At 38.5% G+C, this 17,754-nt stretch overlaps 1 protein-coding gene across 3 annotated transcripts in view; it reads right to left on the bottom strand.

Moving 5' to 3' along the window:
* LOC134218120 (uncharacterized) overlaps window positions 1-17,754 on the bottom strand; it is a 70,302-nt gene that overhangs the window by 33,610 nt on the left and 18,938 nt on the right. The window contains exons 1-5 of one of the 3 annotated variants that reach the window (XM_062696987.1): window positions 12,463-12,595; window positions 12,145-12,402; window positions 11,891-12,084; window positions 11,558-11,835; window positions 11,292-11,497 (exon numbers count right to left, since the gene is read on the bottom strand). The exons of 1 other annotated variant lie outside the window; for it this stretch is intronic. In XM_062696987.1, coding sequence (XP_062552971.1) covers window positions 11,292-11,325 — 34 coding nt within the window. In that variant the 5' untranslated portion in view covers window positions 11,326-11,497; window positions 11,558-11,835; window positions 11,891-12,084; window positions 12,145-12,402; window positions 12,463-12,595. Of the gene's footprint in view, window positions 1-8,997; window positions 9,178-11,291; window positions 11,498-11,557; window positions 11,836-11,890; window positions 12,085-12,144; window positions 12,403-12,462; window positions 12,596-17,754 lie in introns of those variants that run through there. One more of the 3 variants, XM_062696989.1, reaches the window with a different exon arrangement.

Here is a 17,754-nt window from a genome sequence, read left to right as displayed (position 1 = left end):
TCATCATCGTCATAACCGCCTTCTGGAGTGATGAGGAGAACCGTTCAACACCGATTAGAGCGGAGAGAATTACTCTCAAGCTCAGTCAACGTAATACATCGCATCGCTCTGGACGATCCGAGCACGTGACCAATGCACTATAACCAGGCGTCTATACTGCACGGACAATGATTTAATGTTTCAATTTAAAGTTTTAATGTGTTAGGGTAGAAGAAGCAATAGTGGAGGAACTAAGCTCGTTCAACCATTATTTGTTTGCTAACACCACGTCTATACTTCATTTGGTTTACCTTAAATACGTATTGTGGGCAGCAGGGACTATGTACAAGAGTTTGACGATCCCTTCCCAGGCCATCTGCGAGTTGTGTTGCCTGCCTAGGATGTGGTGGGGTTTGACAGTGGGCCCTGTTCAACCCCTATTAAAAGCTGCATGTATCCGCAAGTAGGCCCCGCCAAAGCGACCGTGTGCCGCCCAAAGCGCTCAAGCCCAAGTACTGGTGTTAGGTGGGACTATAGATAGTAGAATCTATAGATGAGCGAAAGCATGGCTGAGTCGCTTTTTTTGACCGTGCACATGCGCATATGACGACACAGCCTTTATTAATAACATTTCCATTGAAATCTTGGCGTCATGCTCGTTTGGAGACACGTTTGACAGTTTGTTTGGAGACAGAGGATTTATCTTCGCTCATCTATATATACGCTAGGAGAAATGTCAAAAAGGAAAAATTGAATCACGACAAAAATTCCACAGCGAGATATGGGATGCAATTCTTTAAATAATTTTAAAATTTCAAAATAATATGGGTCATTCCATACCAAGTGACCGAACCACTTGTAATCGACTTTCACAGATTTTAATCAAATTTCGTGGATTTGTTTATCTATCGATTATATGTAAAAATCCAAATTTATTTGATGATTGGACAACCCCTCGGCAAATGGGAGCACCCCCCGTTTTTGACGATTTGTAAAAACCATATTTTTGAACAACTCATATCTTGGACAGTTTTTAAGCTACAAATAACTTCTTTTTATGCATTTTGAAGAGAATTCTTCAAACTTTTTGAGAAAAATATCGGTTTTGAGTAGAAGTGTTGCCAACTCTATTGTTTTTGCGTTTTAAGTATAAAATCGTATTTTTCTGGCAATGAGTATATTTTTACTTGAAAAAATTTGGTTTTTGGGGTATAACCCATACATAAACAATTGGTCAAAATTTCATTCAATTCTAAGAAAGTCGATTGCACGTTTGCATTTTTTCTCGGTCACTTCATATGGAATGACCCATATGTATTTTAAATTAATTTTGAGCACCGGGTTAGACTTTTTATTATCTACATTGTACATATATTTATTTGATTGTTCATGATAATTTTTTTTTTCCTCGAATTGATCCCGGAAAAGGTACTATTTTTGATGTTTATTGAATTTCTAATCTCCATTTCCAAAAAAAAAATCAATTTGTAATTTTTAAAATTATTTTGAATTCCGTTGGCTATACTTTGCCGTGGTAAATTTTAGTGATTCTACTTTTTCTCTGATGACAGCATTCATCCGGTTCTCCTAGCCCATTCCACTATCTATAGGTGGGACGTTAAACAGCCCTGACACGACGGCCCTCCGAAGAAGAAGGAAGAAGGAAGAAGAAAGAAGGAAGGAGGAAGAATGAAGAAGAAAGAAGGAAGAAGGAAGAAGGAAGAAGAAAAAAAGATGAAAGAAATGGAATAAAGAAGAAGGAAGAAGACAGATAGAAAAAGGAAGATGCAAGAAAAAAGAGGGAAGAAGGGGTATGGTGGAGAAAGAACTTGAAATTTTTCACTTTTTGCTTATTTTTGCTAATTCGGCCTAATTATCGTTTGGCCTAATGACCTTCGGCTAAATGGTTTTCGGCCTAATGGCCTGACACCTTGGCAAACATTTCAATCTAATTACGGATTGCAGAGCTTTGCAATTTCTTTTCACATCTCGTTCCAAACCATGTGCCAGAATCGAAAGGTGGGTCCTCCGCATGCAGGCTTTCAATGTTTACAGTAAAACATGTTCGAGAAAAGAATGTTGCCGATGTATTTTCCAGGATATCTACTTTGAAACCTATCCCTTTCGATGTATCAGAAGAACTATTCATAAATGAAGCTGCGTATCGTTGTCCACCATTCATTGCGCGAAAAAGTGCTATCTTCAGCTCATGAAGGTCACCCCGGAACACGAATGATGAAAAGTCATTTACACGTATCAGTATGGTGGCCAAAATTGGATATGGACGTTGATGGATTTGTGAAGAAATGTCGTGGTTATACCTTGTCGTGAACCCACGAAACGCACTTACATCCGTTCACAGCTAAATCCGTTTCAAAACTGATTTTTTTACTGACAGCACTCTCGCTTACACTCTAATTTTTATTTCTCAAATTAGTGTTACTTTAGTGAAACTCTCCAAAATGGATTATTTTTTTATCCTATATCTTTTATCTTCTACATTCACCTTCTCCTTTACTCTAAAAATATATATTTTAAATTTTTTGGATGAATAGTTATGTTCCTCTCGTCTTATGCAATCATGGGTAGAGTTTTCGAGAATCTAAACTAAAGCATCAAAATCAGAAAACATACAAATAACTTTTCTACACAACGTTGTTACATGTTCTAAACCTCAGGAACTGTTCTTGGTTTTGCAATCGTGGGTAGAGTTTTCTAGGCTCTAAAATCAGTCAAGCATCAAAATCAGAAAACATACAAATTACTTTTCTGCACTACGATGTTACATGTTCTAACCTTCAAGTACTGATCTTGGTTTTGCAATCGTGACAAATTAAGTGCCTGTATCATACAAGTAACGAAATATCCCTAGTTTTAAGCACTTTGTGTTCGATTGAAACAACCGATATGGCATCAAACGCGTTGATCTAATTTTGACACTGAATCTCTTTGTTATTAATCTAACTTCGTTAGTGTCAACCAGGTTCGATGGCATATCCACCCAAGCAACAAGAAGTTCGGATAAGAAGGGCTATTTTGGCTTAATCAGCTCTCATTTTAAGTAATTTCTTGTATGGTGGGAGCGTAAAAGTGAACTTTGAAGTTCCGTTAAGGATGTTTGGAACTTGATGTGAACCATAGTGAACCAATTAGTTCGGTTAAGAGTAAATTTAAGTAAAATCTGAACTTCTGGTTACTTGGGCAGTCACCGACCAACCCACTCCAGAGTTGGATTTTCTTGACGCAACCAGGTCCGATAGCATATCCAGCCACCGACCAACCCACTCCATAGTTGGATTTTCTTGACCCAACAAGGTTCGATGGCATATCCAGCCACTGATCAACCCACTCCAGAGTTGGATTTTCTTGACCCAACAAGGTTCGATGGCATATCCAGCCACTGATCAACCCACTCCAGAGTTGGATTTTCTTGACCCCACTAGGTCCGATGGCATATCCAGCCACCGACCAACCCACTCCAGAGTTGGATTTTCTTGATCCAACTAGGTCCGAGAGCATATCTCGTTAATTGTTGAAGCTTTGAGCCTTTCTTCTAACATTAACACTTTACATAATATCAAATCAAATCATTACAATATTATAAAACTAAAGACACTACAGCAAAGTCCAATAGAATTGAATTTGTGCCGAATGCATCCACTTCTAATATTGCTTTTTGCATTGAAAGTTTTCTTTTCGTCACTGAAACCATTGACACTTGTCTTCAGCGACTGCTTCCGCGATAGAGCATTTGCACATTTCATTCACTCATACATCTATATTGCTGTCAAAATGTGCATTTGACAACTAAATTCTTAGCTAAAAGCTCTATTTTTTGACACCGGTGCACTCACACAACCAATCGACATCAGTTGTCAAAAAATCAGGAGTACCAACTTGACCACTATCTCCTTGTCGCCGAGTCTGGCGCTGAGTGCCCGGCGCGGAAACCCAAAGGGGCTTATACGCAATAAATCAAAAGTATAATTTTAGCTAACCAACTGCCAATTCATTCATAGGCTCAAACTATTAAGTCAAACATATCACAATGATTCAATTCATGAATAAGATACTGGATCGTTATGTAGATTATAGAACTTGTGTAACAAATTTACACTATCATCTCTCTGATATTTTGCGTTTGAGTTTCATAACATCAATAAATTAATGGAACAATTGATCTTTTCCGTCATTTTTTTTTATTCGCTCAGTCGATTCTCTATTTTATTTAAGGTCAATTAAGAGCATCGACTGCTGCTATGAAATACTCTAAGATCAATCGTATCACCACTTCTCACATAGTAATGTCATCAGGCCGCTACCAAACCGAACTCCGATAGTGGAAACTTGTGATGCGAGTTGCATAATATTACATATACAGGGCTGCCGTTATTTGTACTCTCAGGTTTTGCCGATTCCAGCTTTCTATCGTATCGGATTTTATAAATCGTAATTCGAGCAGTTATGTCAATGTTTTACTTAATTTAATATTATTTCAAGTTTATCTCTGCCAATTTGTCAATTAAATCACTGCTCAAATCATTAGTAATAAATTTCAGTTTGCTCTATTGTATAACTTTTTTATATAAAAGCCGATAAAAATGGAATTAAAGTATAAATCATTAAATATTTTTCTATGCCTTGTTGAAACAAATAAACTGGCAACGCACTTCACCAGACCCGCTCAGCCCACATTTGAGTATATTCAATATTCTCAACTTTGAGTTGAACCACTTTGCGTAAACTAAACTCAGCTTTGAGCAAATTTTTGTATGTGATAAGATAAACTGCCAGTGCTAGAAGACTTTTTACTTAAGGTTGGTATCGTATTCAAGAAATTTCTTTTTCTATCTCAAGCACATGATGAATTCCGTTCACTGAATCGGAAAAGTAAAGAATCGAAACAAAATTCTTACAACAGTATCCACATGAACAGAACAAAAAACAAAATTGGCATTTGTAAGGTTCCCACGCAAAGTAATGGGAGCTGTCACATTACATTCGGAAAAATATTCTGCTCGATTATTCCGTAAGTAAAAATTCCTCTTGGTAATATTGAACAAAATTCCGTAACCCCTCTACTTTTTAAGTCTATACTGGCCTTTAAAATTGAATTATTAGCCCAAAGTGCGGTTTTGAGTGAAAACAACCCACTTTTGGGTAGTTTTGGGTTTCAGTGTATTTGAAAACGTCAACCATTTTCGATGGCGCAAAACCGTTTCACTGATTCATCAGTTTGCCGGAAGAACAAAGGAATCTAACTACTTACGCATCTTACGACCTCGCTCTTTTCTGAAGTGCGGAGCCGATCAAGGTGGGAAGTGCACAATATTTATTATTTATACCAAACTACATCAGTTATCCGATCTATACACAAAACACACGTATATCACAAACTTTTCTCAATTGCCTCATCTTCCTATGAGGCAAGCACATCGTGACCGAATTTCCGTCAAAACAAAACAAAAACAACAGGGGAAATCCCACCGACTGCTGCCATTGTCGTGAACCCACGAAACGCACTTACATCCGTTCACAGCTAAATCCGTTTCAAAACTGATTTTTTTACTGATAGCACTCTCGCTTACACTCTAATTTTTATTTCTCAAATTAGTGTTACTTTAGGGTAACTCTCCAAAATGGATTATTTTTTTATCCTATATCTTTTATCTTCTACATACCTGAAGTTGATGATGATGATGATGATGATGATGATGGTCCCGCCACATACCCCTACAAAGGTTTGAGCTAGACGATTTATCTTTAAGATAATTAATTGAATGATATAATAACAATTTAATCAGATTTGCAAAAAACAAAAACGATCTGATTACCATCACAGATATGAATTACATAACTTTTCATTACTATCCAGCAAAAAGGTAAATTAAGAAAAAAACTGTTGTTTTCATCTACAGATTCTCATAAGCGTCGGTAGTGATACTTCGAGTTTATACTAAAATGCAAAACTTGTGATACCTCTCGCACAGATTTCAAAAGTTCCACCAAGAATCGCGTTTCATGTTTATACAAGACCACGTTTATCACTCGTAAGCATCAATAAAATTAATAATCTAAGTCGTCAACAAAACTAAAACTTGTGTTACCGCTCCGTCGATATCAAAAGTTTCGGTATCAACCACGGGAACAAAACTCTACCAGATAGCCAATTACTAATCCGAAGAGTTATTCAAACAGTTGAAAATGCGCAAGTCTGTACATAAATTTTAAAAATCATCCATATCTGCTTTGCGCGCGCGAGACTCAAACTTTTGTAGACTACACAAAAAAAGGTCAGATTACAATTACGTCAATATATATAAAATCCATCATCATCATCGAGGCGAACAAAACAGTTTATCAGTGCCTCAATAAATAAAAAATACAATTGTCCAAACAAACAATCCGTAGGTCAAACTTCGTCAAGATACAAAATTTATTGAATTATAAAAAGTCAACTAAGTAGCTGCTTAAAAGGCAGCTTTTACGTGTGAAACACAAAGTCTCTTAAACTGTGATAATGTCGTTGCACGTTTGATATGTGTAGGCATCGAATTGAAATAATTGATACCTTTAAAAAACAAAGAATTTTGTGAAGCTCCATGCAAAAAGTATGGTGTTCTTATATCTTCCGCGTTTCTAGTGTTATATCTATGAATGTCACTTCCTCTTTCACTTCGATCACACAAATATCGAGGCAGCAATCCGTTAATTACTTTAAAAATGAACACCATTGTCAAATACACAATTCTTTGCTTCACCGAGAGCCACTGCAAAGCATCCAACAAAAAAGTTGTGGAAGTGAATCTGCTACATCTCAAAATCAAACGCATAATCTTATTCTGCAAACGCTGCAATCTCGATATTTGTGTCGGATTTGCTAAAAACAAAATGGAAGGACAAAAGTCCAAGTGAGGAGAGATGATTGATTTGTACAACTGTATTTTGCTAGCAATATTTAATTCGTTTTTCAGTCGACAGAGGATTCCATACTTCTTGGCTATTTTCTTGATGACATTGTCAATATGTTGGTCAAATTTCAATTTATCATCAATAATCACGCCAAGATATTTAATTTCCCGTACGCGATCAAGTGTCTCTTCATCAATTTTCACCGCGACATTATCAATTGAACGATTTCGCGAAATAATCATGTACTTTGTTTTACTAATATTCAATTTCAACTGTTTGTACTTCAACCATCTACTTAAAGAATGCAAATCGTCGTTCAAGCGTTCAATCGCATCTTCTAAGTCTCTAGCTGCAATGAATAACACAGTATCGTCTGCAAATAAGTTTATATCACAAAAACGTAAAACCCGTCGCATGTCATTTATATACATAATAAACAAAAGGGGCCCCAATACACTTCCCTGTGGCACTCCTAGGGTGTTCTCCATGGGACGAGATACAGAATCATTAAAAGCAGTCCGTTGAGTTCTGTCAGACAAATAGCTTTTAAACCAATTGTATGCAGAACCTGAAATTCCAAAGCGCTCCAAAGTTTTCAACAATAAGGGCCTAGAAATTGTCTCAAAAGCGCGTTTAAGATCCAAGAACACAGCAACAATCGTATCTTTATGCTCTATGCTTTCTTTCCATTTAGCTAATACCAAGTTCAAAGCGGTTTCGCAGGAGTGACCCTCCCGGTATCCCGAGGGTTCCGGTATTAACAAGTTATTACTATTTAAATACATAAGTAGCTGGCCTTTAACAACAAGTTCTAAAATTTTCTCTACTGTGTGCAACATGTTGATGGGACGAAACTCTTCGGCTTTAATCGTTCCAGCAACTTTTTGAATTGGAATAACTAAGGATTCCTTCCAAACTTGCGGCACGTGCCCAGTTTGCAATGATTCATTTATCAGGTCCAGCAGGTTGTGTCCGATGACATGAAAGCAATCTTGTATAATTTTAGCATTAACATTATCAATACCAGCCGTTTTTCCTAGATTAAAACAAATCGTTTCAAGTTCTTGAAATGTTATGGGGTGAAAACATTCGAATCTCAAGTTACTGTTAACTGGCTGTTTTATTTCGTCAGGTTCATCCACTAACTCTATAGATCGGTTAATGGTTGAAACACTGTCGACAAAATAATCATTAAATTTAGACGCGATTACTTCTTCCGACTCTTCTAATGTGCCATTAAAAGTTATGGATCGCGGTTTACAAGAACTAGGTTTTAACAATGATTTTAATATTTTCCATAACTCTTTGCTGTTGTTTTGATGCTGATAAATTTTCCTCTGAATATATTCGCATCGAGTATGCTTTAACATTGCGAATATTTATTCCGCGCAACCTGGTACCTATTCCAATGATTTTCATTATTACTTTTACGACATTTTTTGTACAACTTATCTCTTTTACGTTTAAGACGTAAAAGATCTAGATTGTACCAGCTGTTTGAATTATTCAAAGTTACTAATTTCTGTTCAACTAATTGATTGGTACAGGATTTTAAGACGCTCGTGATAACAGCTGCTCTTTGATCTAAATTACCAGTATTTTCTTGAAAATCCACGTTTGTTTCGATAAGGCTCGTAATTGCTTGTTTTGAATATTTTCTCCAGCACTTAAGTTTTACCAAATCGTTATTATTACTACTGTCATCTGTAATGCTAATGACTAGTGTTTCATGATCGGTTACTTTTAAATCACAATTCGTAACACTAGTGACAGAATCAAAGTTAGAGTAAACATGATCAATCAAAGTTCTACTGTGCCGAGAAATACGCGTATACTCATTTAGGGTAGAATACGGCATTGGCAGGGTGCGACAGTTGTTGGCACCCTCAAAAATATTTGCGTTTTCCAGCAAACATACACTATTTATGAACATAATTTTGATTCAATCACACAATTTCAAGTCTAAGCTTTCATTTGAATAAGTTGTTTGTGTAAAAGTAGCAAGATTTGATGTGTTAATCACCGAAACAAATTTGCACCTACGAAATCCTTGCCATTATTGCATTGCCAATGAAAGCAGCGCACGAAAAGCAAACTGTTACTTACTTTTTTGGATCGCCTGTTTCTCCTCTTAATTGCGTATGACACGACAAATTAAGTACGTAAACTACTTTTTACACTTTATCACCACTTGATTATCACCACAAAGAGCAAATTTAAGCAATATTTGCTCTATATTTCACTAAATAAAATTGGGACTGTTCGTTTTCTTTGACAGCAGCACACTTCGGAATAGAGCGAGAGAATGTGTTTGTGAGCATATCAAACACACGCTAAGGAGATACCACGCACAATTCTATGTGAGTTGATTTTAGCAAAAATACGAACAAAATATCCGGCGATGGCATTTATTTAAAAAAACCCAGATTAATCCACCTAGCGGTGATGATGCCTTTCTCGTTTTTTCAGTGAGTAATTTCTACGCACTTTTGGTATTGAAAAAAAGTATTTTGGCCATAACTTCTGAGCCCAAGGTCCGATCGAGTACTGAAAAAATCGAGTTTTGCAACGAGTTGCACACGCTATTTTTTGCAATGTCGAAAAATGGACTTTAATTTGATAAATCTGTACCAAAATTGTACAGTCTAATTTAATCCACATGATCATTTTTGGTAATAAATTATGTTGCTGCTGAGAACAATCAGATTCCATGTTACCGCGCCACATTGTATAGTTCGATAGACCGTGAAACGATAGATGTACTTGCCTTTGAAAATTTTTGACGTCATGTCCATCAAACTATTTAAATTATTACGCGACGCAGAGAATACGCTATTTGAACACTTACCAGCTTATTTCGCAAAATATAGTCATGTTCCGACGTTGGTTTTTCATTATAGCACCCAAATGAGTGCTATAATGAATATTATGCAACCCATTTGAGTTTCATGATGTTCATTAAAGCACCCATTTCGTTGGTATCACTCAAAGACGAACTGTAAACCAGATATTATGATCAGGAATTCCAAAAAATATATTTTGGCCATAACACCGAAGCCAATAGTCTGATTGGGCCAATTTTCAATACGAAACAATGGGACAAGCTTCCGCGTCGAATGCTTGTTGCGAGCAAATCGGTTAAGGACAAGTGCCTGAAAAATGAGTGAGATTATATTGCGCACACAGATACACACACACGCACACACAGACATCATCTCAATTCGTCGAGCTGAATTGATCGGTATATAACACTATGGGTCTCCGAGGCTCCTATAAAAAGTTCGTTTTTGGATGGAACATATCGGCATCAACATTTCAAAAGGGCGAAACTGCTTTTGTAAACAAGAGCTTCTCACGTCGCTGGTGGGTTAATCTGAGCCCACCCACGCGATCCAACACCACTGATGGAAGCAGCGAATCCTCTTCTTTCGTTACCCAGTCAACACAAAATCGTATATGATGCAATATATGATCCTCAAGTGAAGGCAATGTACGTTCATATTGTATACGGGAGTACCTATATGGCCACCACTTTAGCATCTTATGTGACATCATATACTATCTTGTGTTAACTGGGTACATGGCGATGGATTGCGTGGGTGGCCTCAAATTAGCCCACCAGCGACGTGAGAAGCTCTTGTTTACAAAAGCAGTTGCGCCCTTTGGAAATGTTGGTGCCGATATAGCTTTTACGTATTATCAGATTTTCTGGATATGATACACTGCGCGGCGTTTGTAATATTCCCAAATGGGTACTTGCACAAAACTTCACGCGGGGAATGACTGTCGAAAGGTACGGTCGCGCCAAACGATACCCCGCAATGCTATTCACCCATAAGAATCAAGTAAAAGGGGTGAAGAAAGCGCGGCGATTCCTTTCATGAAGGGTTCGCCGCGTGCAATTTTGAGAAAATCAGGCAATATACTTTGTATACGAGAAAGGCAAAAATATGAGTGAGTGCTTTTTAGCGTGTTCTGCGCATAGAAAATAGTATTTTGGCCATAACTTCTGATCCCATAGTTCAATCTGGCCAATTTTCAATAGCAAACAATAGGAGGATTCTCAGTCGCATGGAACTTGTTGCAAGTAATTCGGTCAATGCTAAGTTCCAAAAAGTGTGTCTACAAAATTGTGTATACATACACACAAACAGACATCATCTCAATTCGTCGAGCTGAATCGATTGGTATATAACACTATGGGTCTCCGAGCCTTCTATCAAAAGTTTGGTTTTAGAGTGATCATATAGCCTTTACGTATACCTACTTAGTATACGAGAAAGGCAAAAAGTTACATGCAGCGAATGATAGAACAACACTGATTCACCCATCTTACTTTCTCGTAAATTATTTTAAGATATTGTATATTGGCTATAACTTTTGAGTGATACTGCCCCTACCGGATGCTGATTGACGTGAGCGCTGGTACTGCATTACGATGCCGACGGAAAGAAGGAAACTATGTTGACGGCATTTTAGAATCCAGATGCGGTTTGCTCCATCCTAATCAGACTATACGAATCTATTAGTGGCATGGGTTACGCCAGATGTGTGGCCACTTATTCATTGAGCTTAAGACCCACAGAGAGGTCAAGATCCGGATCACCTGAAAAAAATGGAAACTTGTGACGGCGTTCGAAGACAAACATGTTTAACAAAAATTTACCAGCAGTATAAACATTTTCTTCCATCCGAACTGAAAAACTATATGAATTGGCTGTCAACAGTCGGTGGAGATTCTGAAGTTTTATACCGGTAACGCACCACAGTCTGATGATCAGATCCACCGTTCCGATGACCATATTATTTGCCATTTGGAAACAATGCAATCATGCTCACGGTTTGAGTCTCTCGATGAGCAGTGAAACTTCCGATCGGCCAGGTCAGTCCTACTTTCCGCAACATCACGCATTTTTATAATAGGTGGGGAGGGCTTTTCCGTAGCTGTAGTTTAGAATGAATGTATAAATGTCGCGGCTAAATAAATAATGTACCGTACCTTTCTTTGCAAATAAAATTGAAGTACGTAGACTCGGTGTAGAAAGGCCTCATTTGACACAGTAACAGTGACCTACTGATATACGGCTCCGACCCGTTATTGTCACGATTGATCTTTGGCTCGTGTTCGGCGCGGTGTTCTTCGGGCAGCCTCGTCGTATAAAAAGCTAAAAGCCTTGAAGGTAGCCTTGTCGCCTAAAATATTAGATAACGGCTTATCTCACACTGACTTTTTTAACACGGGGCTCCTCTCACGTTGCTCGGATTCTCATTTGCGCAAATTGTTGGGGCTCGTCTAGCGTTCGAAAGAACGACCAACCTTCCTGGAGGTGAAATCACTTTCGAAGCAGTTGCTACGGACTGGCGAGGCTTTTCGTGCAGGAGGCTATGACGCAGCTGATGCTTTTTCGGCCGAGGATGACTTTCTTGCTGAAAATTTCTTCCACAGCACGGATAATCCACAGTCCTTTTGACGCCGATTCAGTGCGATTGTTAGCTTCCTTCAGGTTATTTCTGGTCATAAAAAATACTAAATATTAGCTATAATAAACATAAAAATAATGGATTTCATACCTCAGGCCAGAGTAAAGTTGAAAGTTGACTTTGGGTTGTCCACCTAGGTTGTCCGTGTTGATAAAACGGGAATCCACCGGTAGTGCACTGCATTGACGATACGGAACCAGCGGAACGCGATGACAGATCTCCGCAGAAAAACAAAAACATCAATGCTGCCAGTTGTTTACACGGTAATATCGGAATACTCATTTTATGAGTACTTTTTAATTACTTATGAAAATAGGCCTTTTCATTCGACACTGCTGTGCAGTGGGTTTTTCACCCATCTTGGAAATAAGTGGACTAACCCATAAGGTGGGTAAAGTACGTTTACCCACAGATAACAGATATTGAGGCTGGTATCCGATACGTGTGTAAATATCCGCAACCGTTAATTCAAATGTATTTTAAATTGGGACCGCGTTTGGCAATCGATTGGAGATGGCGCAAGGATCATTGTTATTGAAAACGCAGCCCAAATGCGGCTGTCAAATGCATTGGCTGCGTTCGACGGTTGTTAACCAGCTGCGTCCGCGTGTACTGCCGCAATCAGTTGAGTAGATGGCAGTAGTGGGCCAACGTATATCAATCCAAAAATTTACACAGGATTTTCAATAAAATTTGTTCTAGCCTAAATATCTGTTATCTGTTACTTACTTATGGATCCTGTACACCTCCGGTGGTGCAAAGGGCCGACTTGAAAGATCTCCATCCTGAGCGATGCCCGGCTATCGCTTTAACCTGTTGCCAGGTTAGATTTCGGTCGACTTCTTTTATTTCTTTATTGAGGCTTCGCCGCCATGAGCCTCTGGGTCTGCCTCTGCTGCGATGTCCCGCTGGGTTCCAGTCTAATGCTTGCTTACAGATTTCGTTTCCGCCCCTACGTAGAGTGTGGCCGACCCAGCCCCACTTCCGATCCCGAATTTCTGTTGTTATCGGCCTCTGGTGACAACGACGATGGAGCTCGTTGTTTGAGATCCAGTTGTGAGGCCACCAGGCCCGAATTATATACCGCAGGCATCTGTTAATGAACACCTGCAGCCGTTGAGTGTTCTCCACTGATACACACCATGTTTCGCTGGCGTATAACAGCACAGATTTCACGTTAGAGTTGAAAATTCGTATTTTGGTGCGTTCACTTATCTGCCTGTTTTCCAGATATTTCTTAAACTCGCAAAGGCAGCCCTTGCTTTCTTGATCCGTGCGCCTATGTCGATCTTGGTACCGCCGTCTGACGCCATTTGGCTACCAAGATATTGGAAGCTTTCAACATTCTCCACTGGTTGCCCGGCTACTGTGAAACTGGAAGGAGTCACCGTGTTTACATCCAACGATTTGGTTTTTGTTGACGTTGATGACTAAACCTGCCGAGGAGGAGCGATCGGCAAGGTCGTTGAGCTTACTCTGCATATCAGAGCGCCGTTGCGCGAGGTGCAACGTCATCCGCCAATTCGAAGTCGTTTAGGTGCTCCATGGTTATAGGCTGCCATAACAGCCCGCGGTTTGGTTCACGGTCAATCGCATCTACCAGAATCTCATCGATTACGATGAGGAACAGTAACAGTGATAGAATACATCCTTGCCTCACACCAGCTACGACCCGGATAGGGTCGGACAGGACCATTGTGCAGCACTCTACACGAAAAGGCCTCGTACTGTGCTTCGATGAGGCCGATGATTTTCTCAGGAACCCCTTGCGTCTCAGGGCGCCCACATATTCTCGTGATTGAGACGGTCGAAAGCTTTTTCGTAGTCAATGAATACCAAGTAAAGGGACTCTTGGAATTCGTTAACCTGCTCCAAAATTATGCGGAGCGTGACAATATGGTCCACACAGGATCTTCCGGCACGGAATCCGGCTTGCTGCCGCCGGAGAGTCGCATCGATCTTCTCCTGAATCCGGGCTAGGATAATTTTGCACAGAACTTTGAGAACGGTACACAGCAACATAATGCCTCGCCAGTTATCGCATACAGTCAGGTCACCCTTTTGGGCACCTTCACTAAGATACCTTGCATCCAGTCGACCGGGAAAGTTGCGGTGTCCCAGATATTACGAAATAAACGATGCAGTAGTTGAGCGGATGTCATGGGGTCAGCTTTGAGCATCTCGGCTGATATGCGGTCGACCCCTGGGGCTTTATTCGATTTCATGCTTTGGATGGCTGTTTGAATCTCTAGCAGTGATGGAGCTTCGGTATTGACACGTGTTATACGTCGGATCCTAGGCAGATCATGCCGAGGTGGTGATAGCCTGGTTGGCACTTGAAAAAGTTGTTCGAAGTGCTCGAACCAGCGTTTCAGCTGGTCAGTTGGGTCGGTCAATAACTGATCATTCGCGTCTTTCACAGGCATCGTTGCATTCATCTTCGCCCCGCTTAAGCGTCGTGAGATATCTGTTATCTGTGGTTTACCCATAAGTGAGTAGGGAGTCTATACATCAAAAGTGATGTATACTTTTCACCCATCTTCTTAGAAACAAAAATGTAGCTAGATGGGTGAAAAATACCAATTTGGGTTTTTTAATTTTGAAAATCATGTTGATTTTTTACATGCATTCGATAGAACACCTTTACCTGAGCCACAGTATTTTTTTTCACACTCAAAAACCCTAAATTTGATGTTAAAAATCAATTTTAAAAGTTTTTGAAAATTTGACTGCTTGGCAGTTATCTCACAGGTTGACAGCTCGGCCCATAGTAAAATCAAATTAGGGGTGTTCAATATGCGAAATTAATAGGTATTTCGAAATTGATTTTAAAATAGTTCCCGTGCACCAAAATTAATGAAATTTGGGGACTGATTTGCGATTTGGGCGTAAACAAACACTGGAAGTCGAATTCCAGCTACAGCAAGTATTTCCTGAGAAAACCACGGTATGTATCCGATAGAATAGGCTTTTCTCTAGCAAGTGAGGGAATAAGTTTTAGAGAAAAATGCTTGCATTCTACGGAATCCACAAAACAATGTTTGTTTACAAAATAAGTTACGCCCATATCGCAAAGTGGTCCCGATTTTGGATTTAGGCTTAGATTTTATAATAGATTCAAGATATGTAATAATATCAATACCCCTAAAAAACCTAATTGGTGCTTTGATATTGCATGAAGATGAAGAAGAAGCAGAAAGATGATAAACGAAAAAATCTCCACGGGAAACCATACGAAGAAATTTTTAGAACTCTTCTCAAAAATTCTAAAAGCAATTTATTTAAAAACGGTAAGCATTGCGGGGTTGTACTTTTCTTCTACTGTATAATAAACACAATATTTCAATTCGAAATTGTATTTTGTGATATTACACTTAATACATACACTGACAAAAATCCAATCATATCCATTATGTGTGGCACACATAAATTTTGATTATAGCATTTCCCACATGACGGCAATGTGAATTCGCATAGCATATATGTGGAAACACACCAATAAGAATGGCTGGTGCTACCCAGCAATACCAATAAGACATCGATCAAAAATAATTTGATATCTGTCAAAAGTAATCTTGTTCTGCAAGCAGGGTTTTTTGTTAATTATTGAACCGTTACTTTTAAGTTTATTTCTCCAAACAAGTGACATTACGTACATCATTATCAATTCAGTAGAAAACCGAATAATAGCCGCTAACAAAGTTGGATTCTTCTCACAATCCATACGTTAAGGCCAGTATCGACTTAAAAAGTAGAGAGGTTACGGAATTTTGTTCAACATTACCAAGAGGAATTTTGACAACTGATCTGCATGGAGCAAATTGTCACTTACTTACGGAATAATCGAGCAGAATATTTTTCCGAAAGTAAAGTGACAGCTCCCATTACTTTGCGTGGGAACCTTACAAATGCTAATTTTGTTTTTTGTTCTTTTCATGTGGATACTGCTGTTAGATTTTCCATATGGATTTTTGCCAATAAATATGTGTGGATTTTTAGTAGTATATCAGCGCACACATAACCATTCTTCACGCGAACTACTAATAAAATATATATCCAAATAAACTTTATGTGTGGTCTCGAATTAGCAATTATTTAATGTATGTGTGGTTCTATATCGATTATATTAGGGTGAAGCTATTGCAAAAATTTATAACGGCGACACATATATCTTATATAGATATTTTTGGCAGTGTAGACATTTTAATCCCATTAAATTAAGAACAACTGTGAAATCCCATTTTGGCAATGACACTACACGCCCGTTTCAAATCGCTCAGAGACTGAGTGAAATTGTATTGACATCTCTTTTTTTCTCACGGAAATCTTACTCATTTTTCGTAAAAAGAGGAACTACTCAAATTTTGAGCCCCTCGGTAATAATAAATTTAAAGGATCGTATTTTTTAAGTATGAGCAATATTCTCCAAATTGATTTAAAAGTACTCCGAAAATAAGTATTCCAATTTTACCGTGTATAAAACCTTGAAATTGGGTATTTTTTATCTCATTATGGGTTTATTTTTTTCTGTGTAGCTACTTTTTCTTCCGGTGTACGATGGAAAAGGCCTTTTCATGTGACATCATGATGCTGAGACTGAACTTGTTATAAAACTGAATGCTGTCAGTTTCGAATTGTGTCTTGGGAGAACATAACCTTGTCATCCGAGAGCATTTCATACCGAAATAATCATATATGATAACTATTTGAATATTTACAATTTTTTGCGAAGTTCAACCGTTTTGAAATTCAATAGTGAACAAAAAGAAAACATTCTCCATCGAATGCAACTTGCTGCGGTAAAATCGGTTAACGTTTAGTACTAGAAAAGTTGTCTAATGTTTTAGTGTGCACACACATACGCACACACACACACGGACACACACACGGACAGACAGACATTTGCTCAGTTCATCGAGCTGAGTCGATTGGTATATAACACTATGGGTCTCAGAGGCTTCTATAAAAAGTGCGTTTTCGGAGTGAAATGATAGCCTTTCGGTACAACTTTGTTGTACGAGAAAGGCAAAAAGTGTTAAAATACAAATGCTTCATATTTTTTACGCAGACCATGCATTATATCAAAAGTGATAGTAACACCGTAGTATTTTAACCCTTATGTGGCTGACAGGACCGTTTTCCTTTTGCAACTTCAGTACTTTCCAAGCTCATCAAAAAAATCATAACCATTCCCTTTCCCACATAGCCCATTTCAACCATAAATAATTGCCTACTTTTAGGGTATTATCTATTATTCAACTGTGAAACGTAGTGTAAGAATGGGGTGGCTCCAGCGGCTGGATAGGACAGTGCTGCCCATTATTCAACATATGAAGACTTACGAGGTGGAATATATTGTTAATATACTAAACTACCAGAACT

The sequence above is a fragment of the Armigeres subalbatus genome, chromosome 2 (genome assembly GCF_024139115.2).
Source record: "Armigeres subalbatus isolate Guangzhou_Male chromosome 2, GZ_Asu_2, whole genome shotgun sequence".
In the NCBI taxonomy this organism is placed as follows: Eukaryota; Metazoa; Arthropoda; class Insecta; order Diptera; family Culicidae; genus Armigeres; species Armigeres subalbatus.
This window is presented reverse-complemented; position numbering and strand designations above follow the sequence as displayed.